At 34.9% G+C, this 19,159-nt stretch overlaps 1 protein-coding gene across 1 annotated transcript; it reads right to left on the bottom strand.

The window, feature by feature from the left end:
- Positions 1-1,142: 1,142 nt before the first annotated feature.
- LOC149076973 (mitochondrial amidoxime reducing component 2-like) lies at positions 1,143-15,015 on the bottom strand. Its single transcript, XM_089244703.1, has 8 exons — positions 14,542-15,015; positions 12,878-13,103; positions 10,801-10,980; positions 8,059-8,230; positions 7,767-7,907; positions 5,782-5,846; positions 4,205-4,276; positions 1,143-2,163 (listed from the first exon to the last, which is right to left on the bottom strand). Exons 2-8 carry the CDS (start codon positions 13,093-13,095, stop codon positions 2,007-2,009), a joined length of 1,005 nt encoding a protein of 334 aa, XP_089100829.1. The 5' UTR covers positions 13,096-13,103; positions 14,542-15,015; the 3' UTR covers positions 1,143-2,006.
- Positions 15,016-19,159: the final 4,144 nt, after the last annotated feature.

Below are 19,159 nucleotides of genomic sequence, written 5' to 3'. Positions count from 1 at the left end.
AGTTATGTTGAGTTGCTAGCATTTGATACTAAAACTATACATTGTTTTTTCTCTTTCTCTTTTTCATGAAAGCTTTGTTCAAAATATCATAAAACATTCATCTTTCATCGCTGCTTTCTTTTTTTTCAGTATGTGTACATCGTGAATCATTTTGTGCCAATAAAATATTTTGAGATCGCTGTTATGCTTCGTAATCAGTCATATTATTATTTTGTCTAATTTATTTTATTGAGGATGGACCTTGTACAAATACATGGAAGACTTCAGATATTATTAATATATTTTACATTTACGTGAGAGCTAATAATATTGAAACTCACAATTTAAAACATAGTTTTTTAACTGGTATGCCACACCAGTGTGCATTGAGTGGATCGTAAGTGTGGTTTCCTAAAGCAACCAAAATTGAGATACTATACACAAGTAATATGATTTCATAATAAAAATGAAAAAACAAGAAATAAAAATCTGAAGAATGTTTCTACGCACATTGCTTTCTACAAAAAGAAGTGTCAACAGTGCCTCAATTTAAAAACAAGTCCTAGATGAGACTATCAAATTTGTTGGAGAAAGCGAGTTAAAATAGAGAAATGCAATAGAAACATTTGAACCACAGAGGTGTAAAGTCGATGAGATCTTCATTAAACACATTTTTCAGAGGTTTGATTTATTGCACAAAATTTTGGAAAAGTATTTTTATGCAGCTTCAGCCAACATATATGAGTATTTTGCCCACACTGGGCAAGACATTTTATTTAAAAAAGGAGTGGTTCCCGACCTGTGCTCTATGGAGCCCCTTGAATGAATTAGCTGTGGTCACTCCAGTAAAATGAAAATTATCAATAAATTCAGTGAAAAAATTAAAAAGACGCCCAAGAGATTCCAATATAGGGATTTTTTTCTTAAGAAGGACTTCAAGAGTCAAAAGGTCTGAGAACCATAGATTCCTTGCAAGTATCAGCAGATTAAAATTTTACAGAAAATGGAAAGCGGTTACAGTAAAAATAAATTCTGAGAGAGATAGCAGATCAGAATGAAAACATTCAAAATAGCAATTAAATTTTGATTTAATTTGGTAAGTAATAGATTTGGGAATTGATTAATGACAAATTTTGAAATTTTATAAAAAAAAAAAAAAAAAAAAAAAAAAAAAAGAGCAATAATCCTGTTCTTGACATCATATTACTGTGAAATCAGTTTTTCTGCAATGAAGAAAATTGAAAATAAAAACCGAGCATGGTTAGAATCTTTGGAAGAAGGTTTAAGAGTGCTCCTGTCCAAAAAAGAAAAACATTCTACAAATTTTGCCAGCTCAGATATATAATTAAATTTTGTTTCAATAACTTCAATTATTTTTTACAATAATTTTATTGATTGGTAATAATTAAATCATCAAAATTACTTTAAAAAAAAATCTTGTATTACGTGTAGCCTGGAAGTTCACGTGTACTGCACGATAAAAAAGGTTGAAAAAACGCTGGTTTAAAGCATGAACACATTCACGTCTCGTGTTAAGAGGTGAGAAAGTACACACATCCAACCTTATAACAGCACTAAATTATTTTTACCTTAACATTTTATATATGTTTCTACCAAAGCCAAAGTTTGCCACTTAGAAAACCAGCCGGTCCAGTTAATCTGGCCAATGTCCGAAATTCAGGCTTTCACCAGGCTTTGCTCAGCCCATATATGTCTATCCCTACATGTAGATCACTAAGATATCCATATTCAGACTAATTTGATCATAAAAGTTGTCATAGCTAACCATAATTATAAATGACCATAATTATCCCCCAAAAAAATATGCCAATGCAGAAATGACCCCATATCAAAGTGATCCATATATAGAAGCCAGCAAAATCCTGAATTTGGGACACTGGCCAGTTTGCGAAGTAGCAAACTTCAGGCTTTGGCACTAATATATTTTACATAAAAAATAATATATTTTCACACATATTGCTTATATTCAAATTATTTCCAAATATATCTGAACAAATTCAACCTTATTATTTCTTGCTGATACAATATTGTCCTTTTTTCACTACAGCAGAAACATCATCTCCAACTCGTATAATTCCAATTCTGTCAACTCTACAAATAATGCCAAAGCATGGACTATAACTCATATCCTTCGCAAGATTCTGATCCTTGGCCACTCTAAACCTGCAAAATAAAGAACATGGGCAATTAGAATAATATAATAATAATAGCAATAAGAAAATAATTTGTCTACCATATTTCATTTCACCATAAGTGAATGGTATTGGTATTTAAATCACCAAATATAAGTTCATGAAGCAACTTTTACAACTACACGCACCTTGATAACTTGTAAGAATATTCTGCAACCTTATAATCAGTTTTCAAAAGCTGCTAAAAACTTATGAAATGACTCTCTCTAGTTAAAGTTTGGCATACAGTGAAACTTCTCTAAGATGGCCTCTCTGTGTTACATAAAAAAGTGGCCGTCTGTGGATGTGACTGCTGAATAGAAGTTTTACGCTGGTAGACAAGGGAAAGAAAACATTTGGGAGGGGGTGTCTCTGTCAAAAAATAATGGTTTTCAATATCTTAAAATATTACGCTCAATTTATTTACAACCCCCATCCCCCCAAAAAAAAAGTGCATTCTGTTTATAACATTCCAACTTAGAATGTTTTCCTGCGCTTAGTACAACTTATTTTTGTAGAGTCTGAACTTACTAATACTCGTATTATAAATGGGATCCAGGTATATACCAGAAATTAGGGCAGAGGTTCTCAAACTGTGCACTGTGGTGCCCTGGTAAACTACCAACCTTTGTCAGGGATGCCAAGGAACAGTGATCCTGACAAAGGTTTTTTCAAAGAGATGCTTTGTTAAACTGTTCTGGGGAGCTATGGATAAGCATTGAGCAGGGAAAGGGGAACTGGGTGTGGAAAAAGTTGGAGAACCCTGCATAAGGGCAACTTTCCATCAGAGACATGTTCTTTACTTTTAGTAAGCACTGTATATGTTCTTTCCTCACATTCTTTTACTCTCTAACTGCTATTTTACTGTATGTGCTCAAAAGTGATGAAAGTTTCCACAAAGCCAAAATTTCATCCTTCACCTATTCAATGGAAATCATAAGTTTACCCAGTCTCTTTCTTCCCCAACCCCAGGAGCAAATTTTTTACACTCTGTTATTAGCTAGAATTAAGCATATAGCATTAGCCTTTGTCATCTTATTCACAAATGTTTTCGATGTGATAGTGTCACACACAAACAGAAAACCTGATTGACCCTAACAGGTATTCAAGTTGATGTATAAAGATTATAAGGCTAGATAAAAAGGTTATGAAGGAGAACTATCAAGTCTTAATGCATAACAAAAATAATAATAATTGCACAAAAACTTGTTTTTTCTTCTCTTATTTACGAGAAATGGTCATGGACATGTTGCCCATCGACTGCATGTTGAAGTTGCCATAGAATAGGAGTGGTTTTCATGTTATGGAGCCTATTGTCCGTTCCAAGAAAAAGTTTTTGCAAAAAAAGTTGGCCATAGAATAGAAGTGGCAGGCTAATTCTTTCTGCATTTGTATTTATCTATTTCACTAATACAGTTGACACTGGTTATAATGACCCTGCGTTATTGAGACCATTTCATTATAACAATCTGCATGATAAGTCCCAAATTTTTTCTTATTCATCCAATGTAAGGATCTACAAAGACCATTAAATCCAATGCAACATCCAAACTTAGCTCTTCCAAGCTTCTTTTTTGAAAAGAAATGTTCAAAATGTGTTTTTCGTTTGCCAGATTAGTGTTCAACCTTGACCTTTGATATTGGATAATTTAAGACAGAGGTTCATGCATGTGATTATTACAATTTCATTACCATTCTCTAACCTGTGGTGCACTTTAATTTCAACTGCTTAAAACAAAATAAATAATATAATAGTTTTATTCAAGTTCGAATATGAATTGCCTTAAGAAGATAATATTTTTTTCAAATGTTTGATACAATAACCTCCGTTTTCCATGGAAGAAGAATAGGATGTGTCATCACAACGAACGCCAGCTGTACATGGTTCTACAAAACTGTGATGACATTGCTTCTCAGTGAAAATTCATTCAAAATGCGCATCTGTGTTATACTATCCTAGCATGTAGGGTAAAGGAAATCATGTTTGTACTTTAGGTTTCTGAAAAGTAAATGAACATAAAACTATTTCTTACTTTCTCAGAGTGTTCAAAGGCTCTTTATTGGTTTTCACTCCATTTATAGGGTTGACTGTGGTCAAGACACATCTAATGAAAGAAAAGAAAACCATAATTTCTTGCCTATAATGAGCAGATTATTATACAATGAAGAAAACATCCAGATTTCTTGGTGTGGATTATAGATCACTGCTTACTATCTGAAGTTTTCATTCTGATAGATGGAATAAAAATGAATATACAGTGAAACCTGCATGAATGCCAATAGACTGAAATATTATTCTGTTTTAAGACAGATTTTTCTATTCATAAAGGTGCAAATAAAAGCACTAACCATTGAACAAACTATATTTTGATTTCGATTAAGACAGGTTTCCATTTCATACAATGTTTGTTTTAAAGAGGTTTTACTATATATATAATATTATAAATAATTCACAAAACATTCTTTCATAAATAGATCACAAATAGATGAATTAGAATGTGACCAGCAACCTATTCTATTTATCAAGATTTCATATTGGTACTAAATGTAACACAACATTAAAACTAAATGATTGCATAACATTAACATTAAATGACTGCTACTGCCAACCATTAGGAGCATTCTGCACACATGGTAAATGACCAAATCCCAGAAAATCGAGCTGAGTCAGCCTAAAAACAGCAGCATTTCTCCATGATTGAATCTGCAAAGGAAGCAATAATAGTTTCAATTCTCATCTGTTCATTGCAGTTGTTCTGATGATGCCAAACCCTTGGTAAAATGCCTAGTTGCAACTCACATTTATGACAGTGTCTTAGCCTCAGACAATCGTATTTATTTATCACACTGTTTCATGATTTGCAAATAAGTTAGATACAGTTCTCAATATACAACGTGTTTTAAAAAGAATTGCTCGATTCGAAATGTGTACATTATGAAAAATATTGAACATAGACACTCAACATTAATTTTATGTTACATGGCTGATCATAAAGTTTTTTTACAAACCAAATCAAAGGTGCTCAATATGTCTACCTTGGAATGCACGGCATATGTCTATATACGGTAGTCGAATTCGTTCCAAACTTTTGCAAGCATGTTTGCATCCACTGCGAGTGGATTTCTGTGGACTACGTGGAAAACTCTGCCGGATGCACTCCACATGTTCGTCTGACATGCGGAGATGGCCAGAAAATTCCCTTTACACAGACAACCTGTATCTCAGAATTGTTCATACCATTGTCTAATGCTCTGAGCAGTAGGAAGTTCAATACCAGGATATTGTCGACGAAAAGCATGATGAACAGTTGTTATGGAATCACACTTTGCAGAGCTTAGAACACAAAACAATTTCTGTTGTGCAGTCGCCATCTTGACAAACGCTGAAGTGGCGGCCAAAGAAAGAGCGTTAGCGCTACCTATCGGCAACTGCGTGAAACTCTAGATTTCCCTCTTTCCACCTATACATTATTCGATCAAAATGGATTAAAACCTGAATTATAATTTTTTTAAATTGGACGATTCTTTTTGAAACACCCTGTGTTTTTCAATAACAATAAAACTATTAGTGTGTATGTTCAGGAATTTCAGTAACACAATTCACAATTACCTTCCACATGGATATACAGTTGCAATTTCTGCTCCACTCTGAAAGCGTATGAATTGCCAATCATCCTAGTAAATATTGAAAAGGAATCTTAATACAATTAAATGTATAAATACATACATAGCCTAAATTATTTTTGAAAGGAATTAGGCTTATGTAGGGGAGAGTTGTACTTTGGAACATTATTTTTCAAAAGTATCTCAATTATTACCATAAAATTTCACTAAATTAATTTTTAGTATCTGTGTACTAGTGAATGAGACATATCGGGTGATACTCAAATTACCTTCATATTCTACTATACCCATGAGATATGGATTTAAGAGCGGGCTAAAATGTTCCAAGGTGCAACATTGGGCCTTGTACCTGGAAACAGGGTAAAATTACAAAGACAAAAAAAATACAAATATCACTGGGAAGAAAATATATGCCCAATGAGCATTTTTAGTATAAATCATATACAGTGAAACCTCCCATAACGGTCACCTTCGAACAAGTGTAACCTCTGCACAGCTGCCACATTTTCTTGGAACAAAATGCATCTTATTGGATTAACATTAAGATTAAGCTCCAAATGAGAATTTCCAACTTTCCCTCTTGGACATGAAAATAAAAGCAAAATGATACATATCATAAGAAAAATTATTCACAATTTTTTTCTCGGGAGGAGTTTATCTTCTTTGAACCCTACGGACATAAAAATAAATATAGGCTCAAGACATAGTTTCAGCATTCCTTTGACATACAGGGTGATTCAGAAAAGATGAGAAAAACTTTAAGAGGTGGTAGTACACACACACACAAAAAAAGTTGCCTCTGTGGTACTTCCCTTTGCAGCTGCGTAAATGAAATGCATCTCTGCTTTTTCAGCATTACTACAGTGCGCCATATATTATCCCGTATGTTACAACTGTTAGAACAGTAGCATGCCAGAATAATTTCACAGGGCTGGTGTCCGTGCTTATTCACTGTGACACAGATTTGCATATAGTTTTTCTTCTTCCCCAGGTTACATTTGCATGCATGGTGTTCTTTTTCTCCTGATAAATTTCAAAAGGAATGCTGCTTTAATGTTTGCAGAGCGATCATTTTGAAATGTGCTAGTGTGTTTGCATTTCATGTTAGACCATGAATTCTTCTATGACAATTGTTTGTATTGGTGTGTACTATTACCTCTTAAAGTTTTTCCCATCTTTTCTGAATTACCCTGTATAAGCCGCATCAGTAAGAAATGACCATTAAAACCTCCAACAAGATGATATGCATAGAAAATTAGTTTACTCTACGAATCTAACACAAATTTGTAGTTAAAATTTTTACAGACAAAAATGTTTTAATATTTCCTACAATTACAATTATTTTTTTTTCAGCACTTATTTGGCACCCTCTTCTATAGCAGCACAAGGTGTGACCATGTGAATCGCATAGCCCTGAAGCCACCACTGAAAAGTCAGTGGTTTCCAAAATGCGGCCATTGGCCCCAGAGTTTCACAAGTAGTTGCTAATGGATGTGTAAGATCTTCATGCTGAATTCAAGCATCTTCAATGCAAACAGAAAATGTAGTCTTGTCAAGAGATTTTTTTAAAAGGTTAATTTTTGCACTGCATACATTTATGGCACAGTACGACAACAGCAGCTAAAAGCGCAATGGCGAACAATGTACTATTTTTCTCACACCCAGGGTCATCTTAACAGCATCATGGGCCTCTGAGAAAAGATGATGTTCTGGGGCTTACTTCCTGACAGTGCAGTGACATATTTTCCTCATCTATTCGCAAAGAAAACCGGCATAAAAATGTCAGATTACTGATCACGGCCGAATTATTCACCGTCCACTATACTCTCAGTAATCATAATACCAGATCTCATTTTTCTGGTGGTCCCTGGAGGCCCATGTATAAATGATATTTCCGCTCACAACCAGAAGAAAAATATATGTGAAAATTAAATTATCTCATCAAATCACACTTAAAATAACAATAATTACTTCTTCGAATGCTGAACATTCTTCTACATATATAGACGGCCTGAAATTCAATGCCGAGACCTTCTCTTCTAATTTTTCATTCAGCTCTTTCACAGATGATTCTGAAAGCAGGTGGACTGCAGACTCATCTTGGAAAGCTATCTGTGTGAATTTAAATAAATTCCAACAATTTTCGAAGAAAAAAAGTAGTTTTATGGCACACACAGATTAAATATGATTAATGTAAAAACTACAAAACGTTCGTTCCTACTGTTCATTGCATAAATTTCAATCTCCCAAATGATAAAAGTACCTTATGGTTTTTAGTAGCTTTGACAAAATTTGGATCTTGGTATGCATATTTCCTTCCTCCCAGTTCTGGTAAAAATTCTACTAAACGTACATCAGCACGATTCAAGTATTTTTGAAACCATTCAGCTATTTCATTTCCACAATCGATACCTTTCACATCATTCTTATGCACTCTTAAAAATCAAAAATATATTTCATTAATAAAACTTATAAATTTCCTCACATTCATTGCTCTTCTAGAATTTACAGAGTAATGTCAAAATATACCAATTACTAAACCCAGGGTTGGTGAGGTTAAACCAGGGATTGAATGTCAAAACCTCAAATACAGGCATCCTTTATGCAATTAATCGGTTCTGCAAAATAATCACATAAGATGAAATCATGCAAAGTGAGTTGAATTTAGTGGATAAGATTGTAATTGGGGGGGGGGGGGGGAAGAGATTCCAGTATAATAAAAAAATTAAATTTAATGAATTATTCAAATTATAAATAAATCTGGTGATAAATAAAATTGCTAAATCTTTTCCATTGGATGAATAGATTTAATACTATTTCATAAATGTTATATACAGTGTTTCTGACAAGATGAATGGACTACTTCTGGTCAGTGTAGGGACTGCTCCTGGAGAAACCGCGAGACACCCAGGCTCTGTTGCAAGAAGCAACACAAGCACTTTGCTCGCCCCCAGGGGGGACCAGGGCATCTCTGGCAAAACTAGAATTCATTAATACGTCAAAGATTACATGTAGTGCATTGTAATTAAAATTATGTAAATCAAAGAATAAAATCAATGAAGTTAAAGTCAAAGTGTAACGCGCACTGACAATAAACAATTATAGAAAGTTGTATAAAATCATATTGCAAAATGCACAATCAGAAGTTTTATTGATCAAGGATTGTATGACAGAAGGGCAGAGCACCCCACTGCGCTGAGACAGTTTAATCCAAACAGTATAATTTATTCTTGATCACTGTTAAAGATCTTGAAAATTTCTCCGGGACTTAATTAGGTTTGGGATTCATTCTTATCCTCGCTTGCTAACAGTGCTACCAGCACACTGTCAGAGTGGAGACGCAGCAATCTCCTTAATGGAGGCGCTGATACCAGAGTTACAGGAGCTGCAGGAGATGGATCCCTTATCTTCTCAGGATGTTCTTCAAGGAAAATTTCACCATTTTTCTTACCTTTACTTTTGATTCCTCTTGATGTAGTATGCCAAGCATCCATGGTCTGTGTAAATGGGCAGCTGGCGAACGGAAGTGAAAGGGCATCGTTTCTGGACAGCATGTGATGTAGCGCAGGGGCATGCTAGGCCCAAAACAACAGCATTTATTGCTGGCAATTACTTTAAAGCGATGTAATGTTGCTGGGAAATGCCCATGACCAGTGACAAATAAGAAGAGCCCGTGTGATCAGCCCCTGCTCCTAGTATATACTTTCTTTATAACTTCATGAGATGATCTTCCGGATGCCTCTGGCATATCCCAATTCAGTTGCCAATTTGCTATCATGTCCTTCCAGAGGAGTGATTTGGCGTAAGAAGCTGTATATAAATGTTTGTAGCAAAATACTGGTATTGGTCGCTTCCTTGGCCATCGCATCTGCTAGCTCTTCAGGCCCATCATTTAGGGGGGCGGGGGGGGGGGCTGACTTTCGAAAATACACTAAAAATGGTATATATATATATATACAAATATATATATACATACATTGAGTACATGTGCTTTGCCCCCTCCCCCCGGAAAAAGTTTAAATGATGGCCCTGTAGCTCTTTTTTCCACTGGTCGTTGTGGGCCTTTACCCAGGAGATGGGTATTGATGGGTGAGATACAAGTATACTCCTGATCCTTCTGGCCATTGCGTTTCAGACAGCGGGTTTAGAATGGCCTAAATACTAAATACTTGAATGGCTATCCGATCTTATTGCAGGGACTGCTCCTGATATTTTTGGGATAATAGGCTAGTGTATATATATGTATATATTGATGATACAGCCAAGGACAGCATCTCAGGGACAGCAGTTTTTGTCATTTCTGGCTTGTTAAAAAAGTATCTGATGATAATTTTTTGTCTGTTAAACCAATGAAGCTAAGGAGTTGTTGTTTGGTGCACGTATGTAGGCAATCCTAATGCTCATGCTTGAATTTTTACCTGCCTGTAAAAGCCACCAATTGCTGGCAGACAGTCGATGAGTGAAGAAGTGCGAGTGTCGTCATGTTTTGTTTTCGACAAAATGGCAGGAAAAACTTTAACAATGTTACTGCATAAAATTTTGTATGAGGTTTGGTAATTCCCAAGTGGAAACAATCCACAAGATTCAACAGACCTTTGCAGATGAAGATATGGGCACCTACACCAGAAAAAGGAATAGTACAACAACTCCAACAATGGCCAGACATCAATGGAAAATGAAGCATATTCTGGTAGAACCTCAACATACAGAAATGAGATTGTTATTGACCAAGTGAGGACTCTGGTGATGGTAGGTAGGTATTATGTGTTTCATGTCAGAGTGGTGGTGCTGCCATCTGGCTTCCATATTAGAAGACACATGTTTATGGGCAGAATGAAACTCTTTCAGATGCTGCATTAACGTCAGCAGGCTGAAGGTTTTTTTTGCAAACTGCTTATCTGATAGGCAGTGATAAAGGTAAATGCAGGTTAAGTCACGCTTATTCATATACTGCATTAACATACTATCATAAACTTGTAAGAAGCAGAAGGAAAAATCAACTGACCTGCAGGTTCTAATTTCATCGTCTGGTGAAACATGGGCTTTCTTGACAATCTTCAATGGCTCCAATGAGCTGTGAGATAAAACAAGTTCTTTACCGGAAAATGATACATCAATGTTAATAAGACTAGGCTCTTGTCTCAGCGACACCAAGACATTTTCATCGGACACCAACATGAATGACCTATAACACATATTTTAAAAATAACATTAATCATAATCAAACGTTAAACTGGGGGTGAAAAAATTCTGATATAAAAACACTTTTTTGCATAATATAGTAGAACCCGAAGTCAACTGTTTTCCTCAATATATAAGCCAATATATATTACAAGAATGAATGAAAAAGTCCTGTTTAATTTATAAAAACATGGTTTTGCTGTATATGCAGTGCCGTAACTAGCCATTCCTGTGCCCTGTTCAAGAATTTGCATAAGTTGATCCCATTGCCATAAGATTTATTATTTAGATGACCCTTACATGTGAATCAGAGTCTGAACTGGATAAAATACGAACTCAGATTTAACGAATTATTCTGAACATCCCCAAAATAACCCACAATTAACTCCTGCTTCACATATTCTAAAATTGGACCGCAATCTAATGAACTCTTATTCAACAAATTTTACTGTTACACCCTGATATAACAAACTCTCATTTAACAACTTATTTGATTAACCAAACTTTTACAAGTTTTTGTTCATATACAATCAGACACCATAAGAAACTCATACTTATTGAATTCTACAATTGGGCCCAACTATAATGTCTTTTATTTGACAAATCATACAATCAGACCTCGACACAACAAACTCCTATTCCACAAATTTAAAAAAAAAGAAAGTGATTTAATGAATTTTCACAAGTTCTCATTTAACAGATTCACACAGGGATGGGATTTGAAAAAAGTTGTTAAATCGTGAAATTCATTAAATGAGAGCTTGTAACATCGAAGTTTGACTGCATTTATCAAATGTATGACTGAGACTCATTTGGAAACTTTTTTCATATTTATCAAATCAACCAATAATACCTCGTTATTATGCATAATCAATGATAAAAGTAATATATTTTTTTAGTATTTACCAAATTTACTGATAATGCTTGGGGTATTATGCATAACCGCCAGTAAAAGTGATAAATTTATCAGACTTACTGAGACGATTGTCGATCATGCGTAACAACCAATATATCATACTTACCGGGAACTTCTAATCAACTAATGCACACTGCATTGTGTTGTGTATGTGCTCTATACCTAACATTATGTTAGTTTCTGAGGATGCTGTCATCTGCCTTCGACACTTTCGGCTGGAACAGCCTTAGATCATTGCATTTGGTTCATACTACTATGATTGGAGATAAATAGACAACAGGCAAATATGGAGAGGGGTACTCATCGCAGCAGTCCCTGACCAGTAGAAAACACCTCAGACAAAAACTACCCACTGCTGACAAGTGTAAATCCCAATAATTAATGGTAGATAGTGTATGTTCCAATGAATAATACAGTGAAACCTTGCTACAATGTTACTCGATACAATATCCTCTACTACGAGGAATACATCTATAATGGTATTTTTAGAGATTGTGAAACCACTACAATATTTTTCTATATTCTGCTCCGAATCGTCTTAAATTAAATTTTAACTTCTCATCAACTTGTTTTCATTCCCCCAAGAGCCTCTAATGTCAGTGTTTTGCACCACATGTGATTGTTGTTGATGAAGGTGTTGGCGCCGCCACTTTCTCTAAAAGACACAAAAGTGAAATGTTTTCTTTACAGGAGCAATGCATTTGAATGAATTTCATTGATCAACTAATTAATTCGTTTTCACCACAAATAAATACTTTAAAGCACATTTTCTGATGGTACTAACAATGCAGATTTAGGAAAGATACCAACAAAAGCATAAATTTGGTGGCACTGTTGCCTCTCGATATAACAATAATCCCTCTCCACAACAATATTTTTTCTGGGCCCACAGAATATCACTATGTGAGGTTTCACAGTTTTTACCATTGAATTTATTGAAAGGAAACAATTGTTGTAGAATAAGAGAGCAGATCATATCTATTACCTATCAAACCAGCCATTCGCTTCAACACCCATGGCAACGCACTTCAGTTCTTGAACTTCGATTCCTTTCATCGACTTTATTGGATGAATATATAATTTCTTCACTCTGGCAGCTTTCACATAGACTTTCTTCTTCCTTGTCAGAAAGTAAATGGCAGTGGCAGCAAGGGATAGAGCTCCAGCACCAGCTAAAACAATAATGACTGTCCGGTGAGCCATTATGGATCCTGCAACATTTAAATGTACACAAATAAGAAAAAAAAAGTGTTACTCATACAAATACCTATTCGAAACATGAATGAAAACACTGATGTGGTTTAATTTGGCGTAAGATTCCTAAAAAGATCATGCTTGTTTGGTAGACAATAAAGGAATACAGGGTCTTTTTGAATGTGGGGGAGGAGGGATCACAATAATGACCAATAAGGACACAATAAGGACCATCACAATAAGAAAAGCCAAAGTTCATTCCACCCTCTTCTAAACAACCTCAATTAACCTCATGACCAATCATCCATTTCTTAATATTTCATTATTGATGAAAGAAATTTGTGAATTTTCATGGATTACAGTGGATCAGACCACTACTGTGGTAGTTGAGTGGTGGTCATAGTGACTTGGATAGCGAGGACCCGGGTTCGAACCCACTGTTGCCACAGTGGTGGGTTGGCTGAAGTTGGTTTTCTGTGGTTCCCAACTTCGAGGTCAAATGCGAGCTGATCTCCCTGTTAAAAATTCTCATTACAGAGGACAACAGGCACCACAACAGTGCAAACTGATCATCACTCATGGTTATAAAAATTTATGGCAGCACTACACATAACAAGCATTACACAGAAACAAAATTCACATATTGTGAAGTTCACACCAAGTACACACACATTCTGCCATGTAGAAATTTGTTAGGAATTCTGTAGAGGAATGTGTAAAAGCTCACAACAATCAACCGCATATTTTTCTAACAATGTCTCTTCAACAATAGATTTTATACCAATTTTTGCAACAATAAACTTCATATTTTCTAACGTCTCTTTCAACAACCGAGCTTAATACAATCAACTTCGTTTTTTTTAACAATGTTTGCTACAGTGAACCTGATGGGTTTCTAACAATGTCCCTTTTGACACAATGCATTTTATAATAATGCTTACAACAATCACCAATATTTTTCTGCCTCTTTCAACAACAGAGCATACAACAACGAAATTATTTTTCTACAATCCTGTTATTTTTCTAACCTCTTTCAACAATGAATTTTACAACCACAACATCGTTTGGTAGACGATAAAGGAATACAGGGTCTTTTTGAATATGGGGGGGGGGGGGTGAGGAAAGCCAAAGTTCATTCCACCCTCTTCTAAACAATCTCAATTAACCTCATGACCATTTCTTAATATTTTATCATTGGTGAATGAAATTTGTGAACTTTTGTGGATTACAGTGGATCAGACTACCACTGTGGTAGTTGAGTGATCATAGTGGGGTAGGTGCAACAACAATGGCACCTACCCCACCATTGTTGCTTTCAACAATGATGCTTAAAACAGTCAAACTGCTCTTCTTCTAACAATGTTTCTTTTGACAATGGATTTTGCAATAATGCTTACAACAATGATAATGATATTTTTTTTGTCTCTTTTAACAACAGAGCTTGCAACAACCAACCTGCTATTTTTTTTAACGATGGATTTTACAACAATGTTTACAACAATCAACAAATTTCCACAGAGAAGGACGTTGTTTTTTGTTCTTTCTTCAGAGACTCCTTATTAATGTTTGAGCAATACACAATGACAAGTACGTGTGCTGCTAGCATTTCACTTGAGTTTTACATCATGTATTCGTAATTAATTGCACAAATATAACTTGTACAGCACGCGTAGATCAATACTTTACATCATTGGTGCGATCATAGATCAACAACAAAACAAATTAAACTTTGAAGTAGAAATGTTAATTCAAGATGTCCTTGATATCAATTTTTTATTCTTCTTCTCCTTCACCAACAGATAAGCAAATGAAATACACTCTTGATAGAAGCCGATTTCTATCGACGCTTCCATCAAGTGTTTTCCTCTGTCCTCTCATTATCAACCTCAAGGACTTTTGCCAATTTTCAAAATCGGTTTGTTTATCATCATTGAATTATTTTAGTTGTTGTTGTTGGGTGTTCAGCTAGCATTAGCTGACCATATTTTCTCAAGAGAAATACGGGACACCGGGATTCCAAATACGGGAAAATACGGGAAATTGCCAATTATCGCCAAAACCAAACACCGTTGCCAAATATTGTTGAAATTACGGAAAAATCACAAATGGCGGGAAATGATGCATTACTTTCAAATTGCAGTGGATTAAAATGTATTCCACGAAAATAAAAAAGTTTACCAAGGCAAATATGGGAGATTAATATTCCCATATATAGTTGTAATTATCATAAAATAATTTATGAGTTGAAAAATAATTTCAATCTTTGACTTCAATAAGGAATAAAAATTCAAGTAGGCTTCGTGTGAAATACGGGAAAAACTAGGACACTTTTGCCAAAAAGTCGGGAGGGCCAAAAAAAACAGAAAATACCGGGTCTGTCCCGGGAAATACGGGACGTATGGTCACCTAAAGCTAGACTGACTATAGGTCTGGAATTTTTCCACGTAATTTTCATCATCTATATTGACCATATTTTCCGAGAGAAATATGGGATATTTGGGTTTCCAATGCGGGACATAACCAATTATCGCCAAAAATGACGTGAAAAGTTCGCGAAGTTGCCAACTATTGCTATTATAACATGAATATCTTCAATGACGGGAAATGAAGCACTGTAGCAGATTTCAGTGGTTTAAAATGAAATTCAACGAAATAAAACGTTTAAAATGACAAATATCTGACAGAAAGATGAATGTTTATATTTAGATCCTGGATAATATACACTAAAAAGTGACGAAATATGCACCTGAAAATGCCAAATTATGCACTCGAGAATGCCAAATTATGCATTAAAAATCCCGAAAAATATTGAAAATTCTCAATTATGTACCAGAAATGAAAAAAATATGCATTAAAAAAATTTCAATGCAAAACAAAAAGAGAAGCAGAATGTTTTTAAAAACATAATCTCTATTTCTCAGTGCATATTCATTAACAAAAAGTATTCCCACATATGCATATATTGCATCTCCAAATAACTTCTACATATTTTCCATTTTGCCATATTTTATTTCTAGTTCGTTGCAGCTACTCGGTAACAAAATACCAGAAAAAAAAAAAGAATTCCAACACTATTTCTAAAAAGGAGGAAAACTTTTGACATATCTCTAGAACAGTAGAACCGGTGGTTAGCGGATCACTGAGGGCTCCGTGTGCACATCCCAAGGGCTCCGCAGCCGTTTGAGGAAAGTAAAATCAATCAGTAAATTTAATAAATAAATAAAAAAAAAAAGAGGCTTAAAGGTTTTCACCATATTAATTATATACTAAAAAGGGCGTCTTGAGTTAGAAAAAGTTGAGTATCGCTGCTCTAGAAATAACGTTACGATAAAACGGCTGATGTTAGGAAAAGTACCGTCTTCATCACTGTTAATTCACGAAATCCCACCTCTGGAAAAAAAAAAACCAATGTTGTGAAACTTTATTAGCAATATTTATTTGAAAATGATAGAAAAGTGATCGAGTTTAAATGAACATTAAAAAAATATGCTCTTATTCTGAAAAGTATTTGATCCATTAATGTTAAAAGGCCAAAATATTCGAATACATATGCACGTATGTATTTGCATATAATACGGGCTCTGTTTCTAATGCTATAATAATTTATAGTCGTAATTATAAAAATTGTATTTATGAGTAGGGAAGATAGTTTTAATTTTTGATTTCAAAAAAGAATAAAAATTCAAGTTTGTTTCGTTGAAAATACGTGGAGAAATAAGGCATTTTTACACAAAATGTCGGGATGGCCAAAATTTCTTGAAATTCAGGAAGAATTCAAAAAATAAGGGGACGTATGGTCATTGGAGCTATAATCCCGATTTCTTTTTTTTTTGTAAAAATGTCTCGATTTTGCACGTATTTTCAATGAAGCCAATTTGAATCTTTCTTTCTTCTTTTTTGGAATGAAGGACTGAAACTATTTTGAACTCGTTCTTTTTATAACTACAACTATACTAATATGAATATTCGGCCGCTGTGGTGGTCGAGTGGTCATAATGGGGGACCCGGGTTCGAGCCCCACCGTCACCACAGTGGTGGTCGGCAGAAGTTGGTTTTCTGTGGTTCCCAACTTCAAGGCGCAAATGCGAGCCGATCTCGCCGTTAAAAAGTCTCGCCACAGAGAGCAACAGTCCTACAAACAGTACAAATATTCAGTCACTACACATCACTCACTTCACTTCTGAGATATAGATGGCAGCACTGAAAAATCATACACAACACTAGATACACACTCAGACTGTTAGGTACACACACACTTACACTTCCGGCACAACTCACTAGGTAGTAAATTGCCTATGGCGATAGACCTGAGTTGTGCTCGGTTTGAAAAAAAAAAAGATATGAATATTCATCATACATAATTTTCATGTTAACCCTTATAGCGGTAATGACTAGACACCTCGTTTAACTTGATGCCTTTCATTTCAGCAATTCCGAAATACAGTCGAATTACGTTTTAACGAATACCGTTATAGAGAAAATCTCGTTTTAACGAACACTTTTCTAATCCCCCAGATAAGTTTACATAAGAACAATGCAAAAACCTAAAATTCCTTCATAACGAAGTGATTTTCCGGTCTCTTGGAGTTATTGAAGCTAACGGGATTTGACTGTATCTCACCTTCTTAAAATCCCGAGTCCAGCTAGCTCTGTATAGCATCTTTTGCTGATAACACGTTATCCTTCCTACGCCCCGTCCTGTCAATCAGCTGCTAGTAGGCGAAGTCAGCTGTTGTTCAAAGTTAGATAACACAAGATAGAGACGGTGTTTCCCCATAGGAGTACGCAGAATTTTCTCGAGGGGGGGGGGGAGTTCAGATTTTTTTTCCTTCTGGGGGGGGGGTTACGTTTTTTCCTGGAAAATAACTCTATAATCTTGGCTCAAAGGGGGAATTAGAACCCTAAAATTCCCCCTTTGCGTACGCCAATGTGTTCCCCCCCCTTTTTTTTTTCGTAGAGTATAAGAATACGCGTACACAAGAAATGATACAAAAAGAGATAGAGTATTTATTTTCCTTGTTTTCGCTTTTTTATATATCATTATTATCCTCGGTTTTGGAGGGGGGGGGGGGGGCAATATCACCGCACATAATCGGGAAAGAAAATATTCTTCTTGAAAACAGGTGGCCAATTTTTTTAAGGCTTAGTGATTTTCACTGAGGAAGTTCCAAAAACCGCTTGTGGTGTTTAACCTACAATACAAATATAAATACAAAGCAACAACATGAAAACTGCCCATATGTTTCTAAAATATAGCAACCCAATTACAAATGCTACCAGAAAAAGTGTAAAAACTGTATGTAAAAAATGTATTCATATACATTTGGTGGAAATCGTTTTAATCCACAGCAAATTTACAGTGATGCTTCATTTCCAGCTTTTGGCGATTTTCCAGAGATTTATGTTAATTTCGTGTCAATCGGTTCATTTGTTCTTTCATAATAAAAGAAAGAAACAATGTGAATTATAATGTAAATGTATACAATAAAAAACGCTTTGAACGCAATTTTCTCAGATTGCAGTTTTTGAACTCATCCGTAAGATTAAAAAAAAACTGCTGCCCCAAAAATTCTGAAATTTCGCAGAAATGTTTATTCGACATGTGTTAGTAAAATGGAATTCAGATTTCGCAATTGACTCATGGGAAGTACTTTTAAAAAAATGTTGGATTTAGATTTTTGAAATTTATATATTTTCTTAAATTCATGAAATTCTAACGAAAAGGTCTGATATTCAAATGCAAGGTTCATTTTACTAACACATATTCAATAAATATTTCTGCAAAATTTCAGAATTTTTGGGGCAGTAGTTTTTTTTTATCTTACGGATGAGCTCAAAAACTGCAATCTGAGAAAATCGCGTTCAAAGCGTTTTTTCTTGTATACATTTACACTGAATGAATGAACGCCAGAACTTTGCCACTGGACTTATCCCGTTGCCGAGATCTCTTCCAGCCCAGCTTCGTGGCAGAGTATTTAGTGTCAAAAAAAAAACAAAAAAAAAACATACAAACTTTTATACATTTACGCTATAATTCATTATTTCTTTCATTATGAAAGAACAAATTAACCGA

The sequence above is a fragment of the Pholcus phalangioides genome, unplaced genomic scaffold, assembly GCF_987345545.1.
Source record: "Pholcus phalangioides strain wild (caught in Gottingen) unplaced genomic scaffold, Ppha-v1.0 ptg000015l_1, whole genome shotgun sequence".
NCBI lineage: Eukaryota > Metazoa > Arthropoda > Arachnida > Araneae > Pholcidae > Pholcus > Pholcus phalangioides.
The sequence above is the reverse complement of the archived record's forward strand: the minus strand, read 5'-3'. Positions and strand labels throughout refer to the sequence as shown.

What these genes read in the sequence shown, in the direction of transcription:
- LOC149076973 (XM_089244703.1), bottom strand. Translation starts at nt 13,095, where the DNA reads ATGGCTCACCGGACAGTCATTATTGTTTTAGCTGGTGCTGGAGCTCTA. An exon ending in GCGAATGGCTGGTTTGATAG is followed by an intron (nt 10,981 to 12,877) that starts GTAATAGATATG and finishes TATGTGTTATAG; the next exon opens with GTCATTCATGTTGGTGTCCG. An exon ending in GATGAAATTAGAACCTGCAG is followed by an intron (nt 8,231 to 10,800) that starts GTCAGTTGATTT and finishes TTGATTTTTAAG; the next exon opens with AGTGCATAAGAATGATGTGA.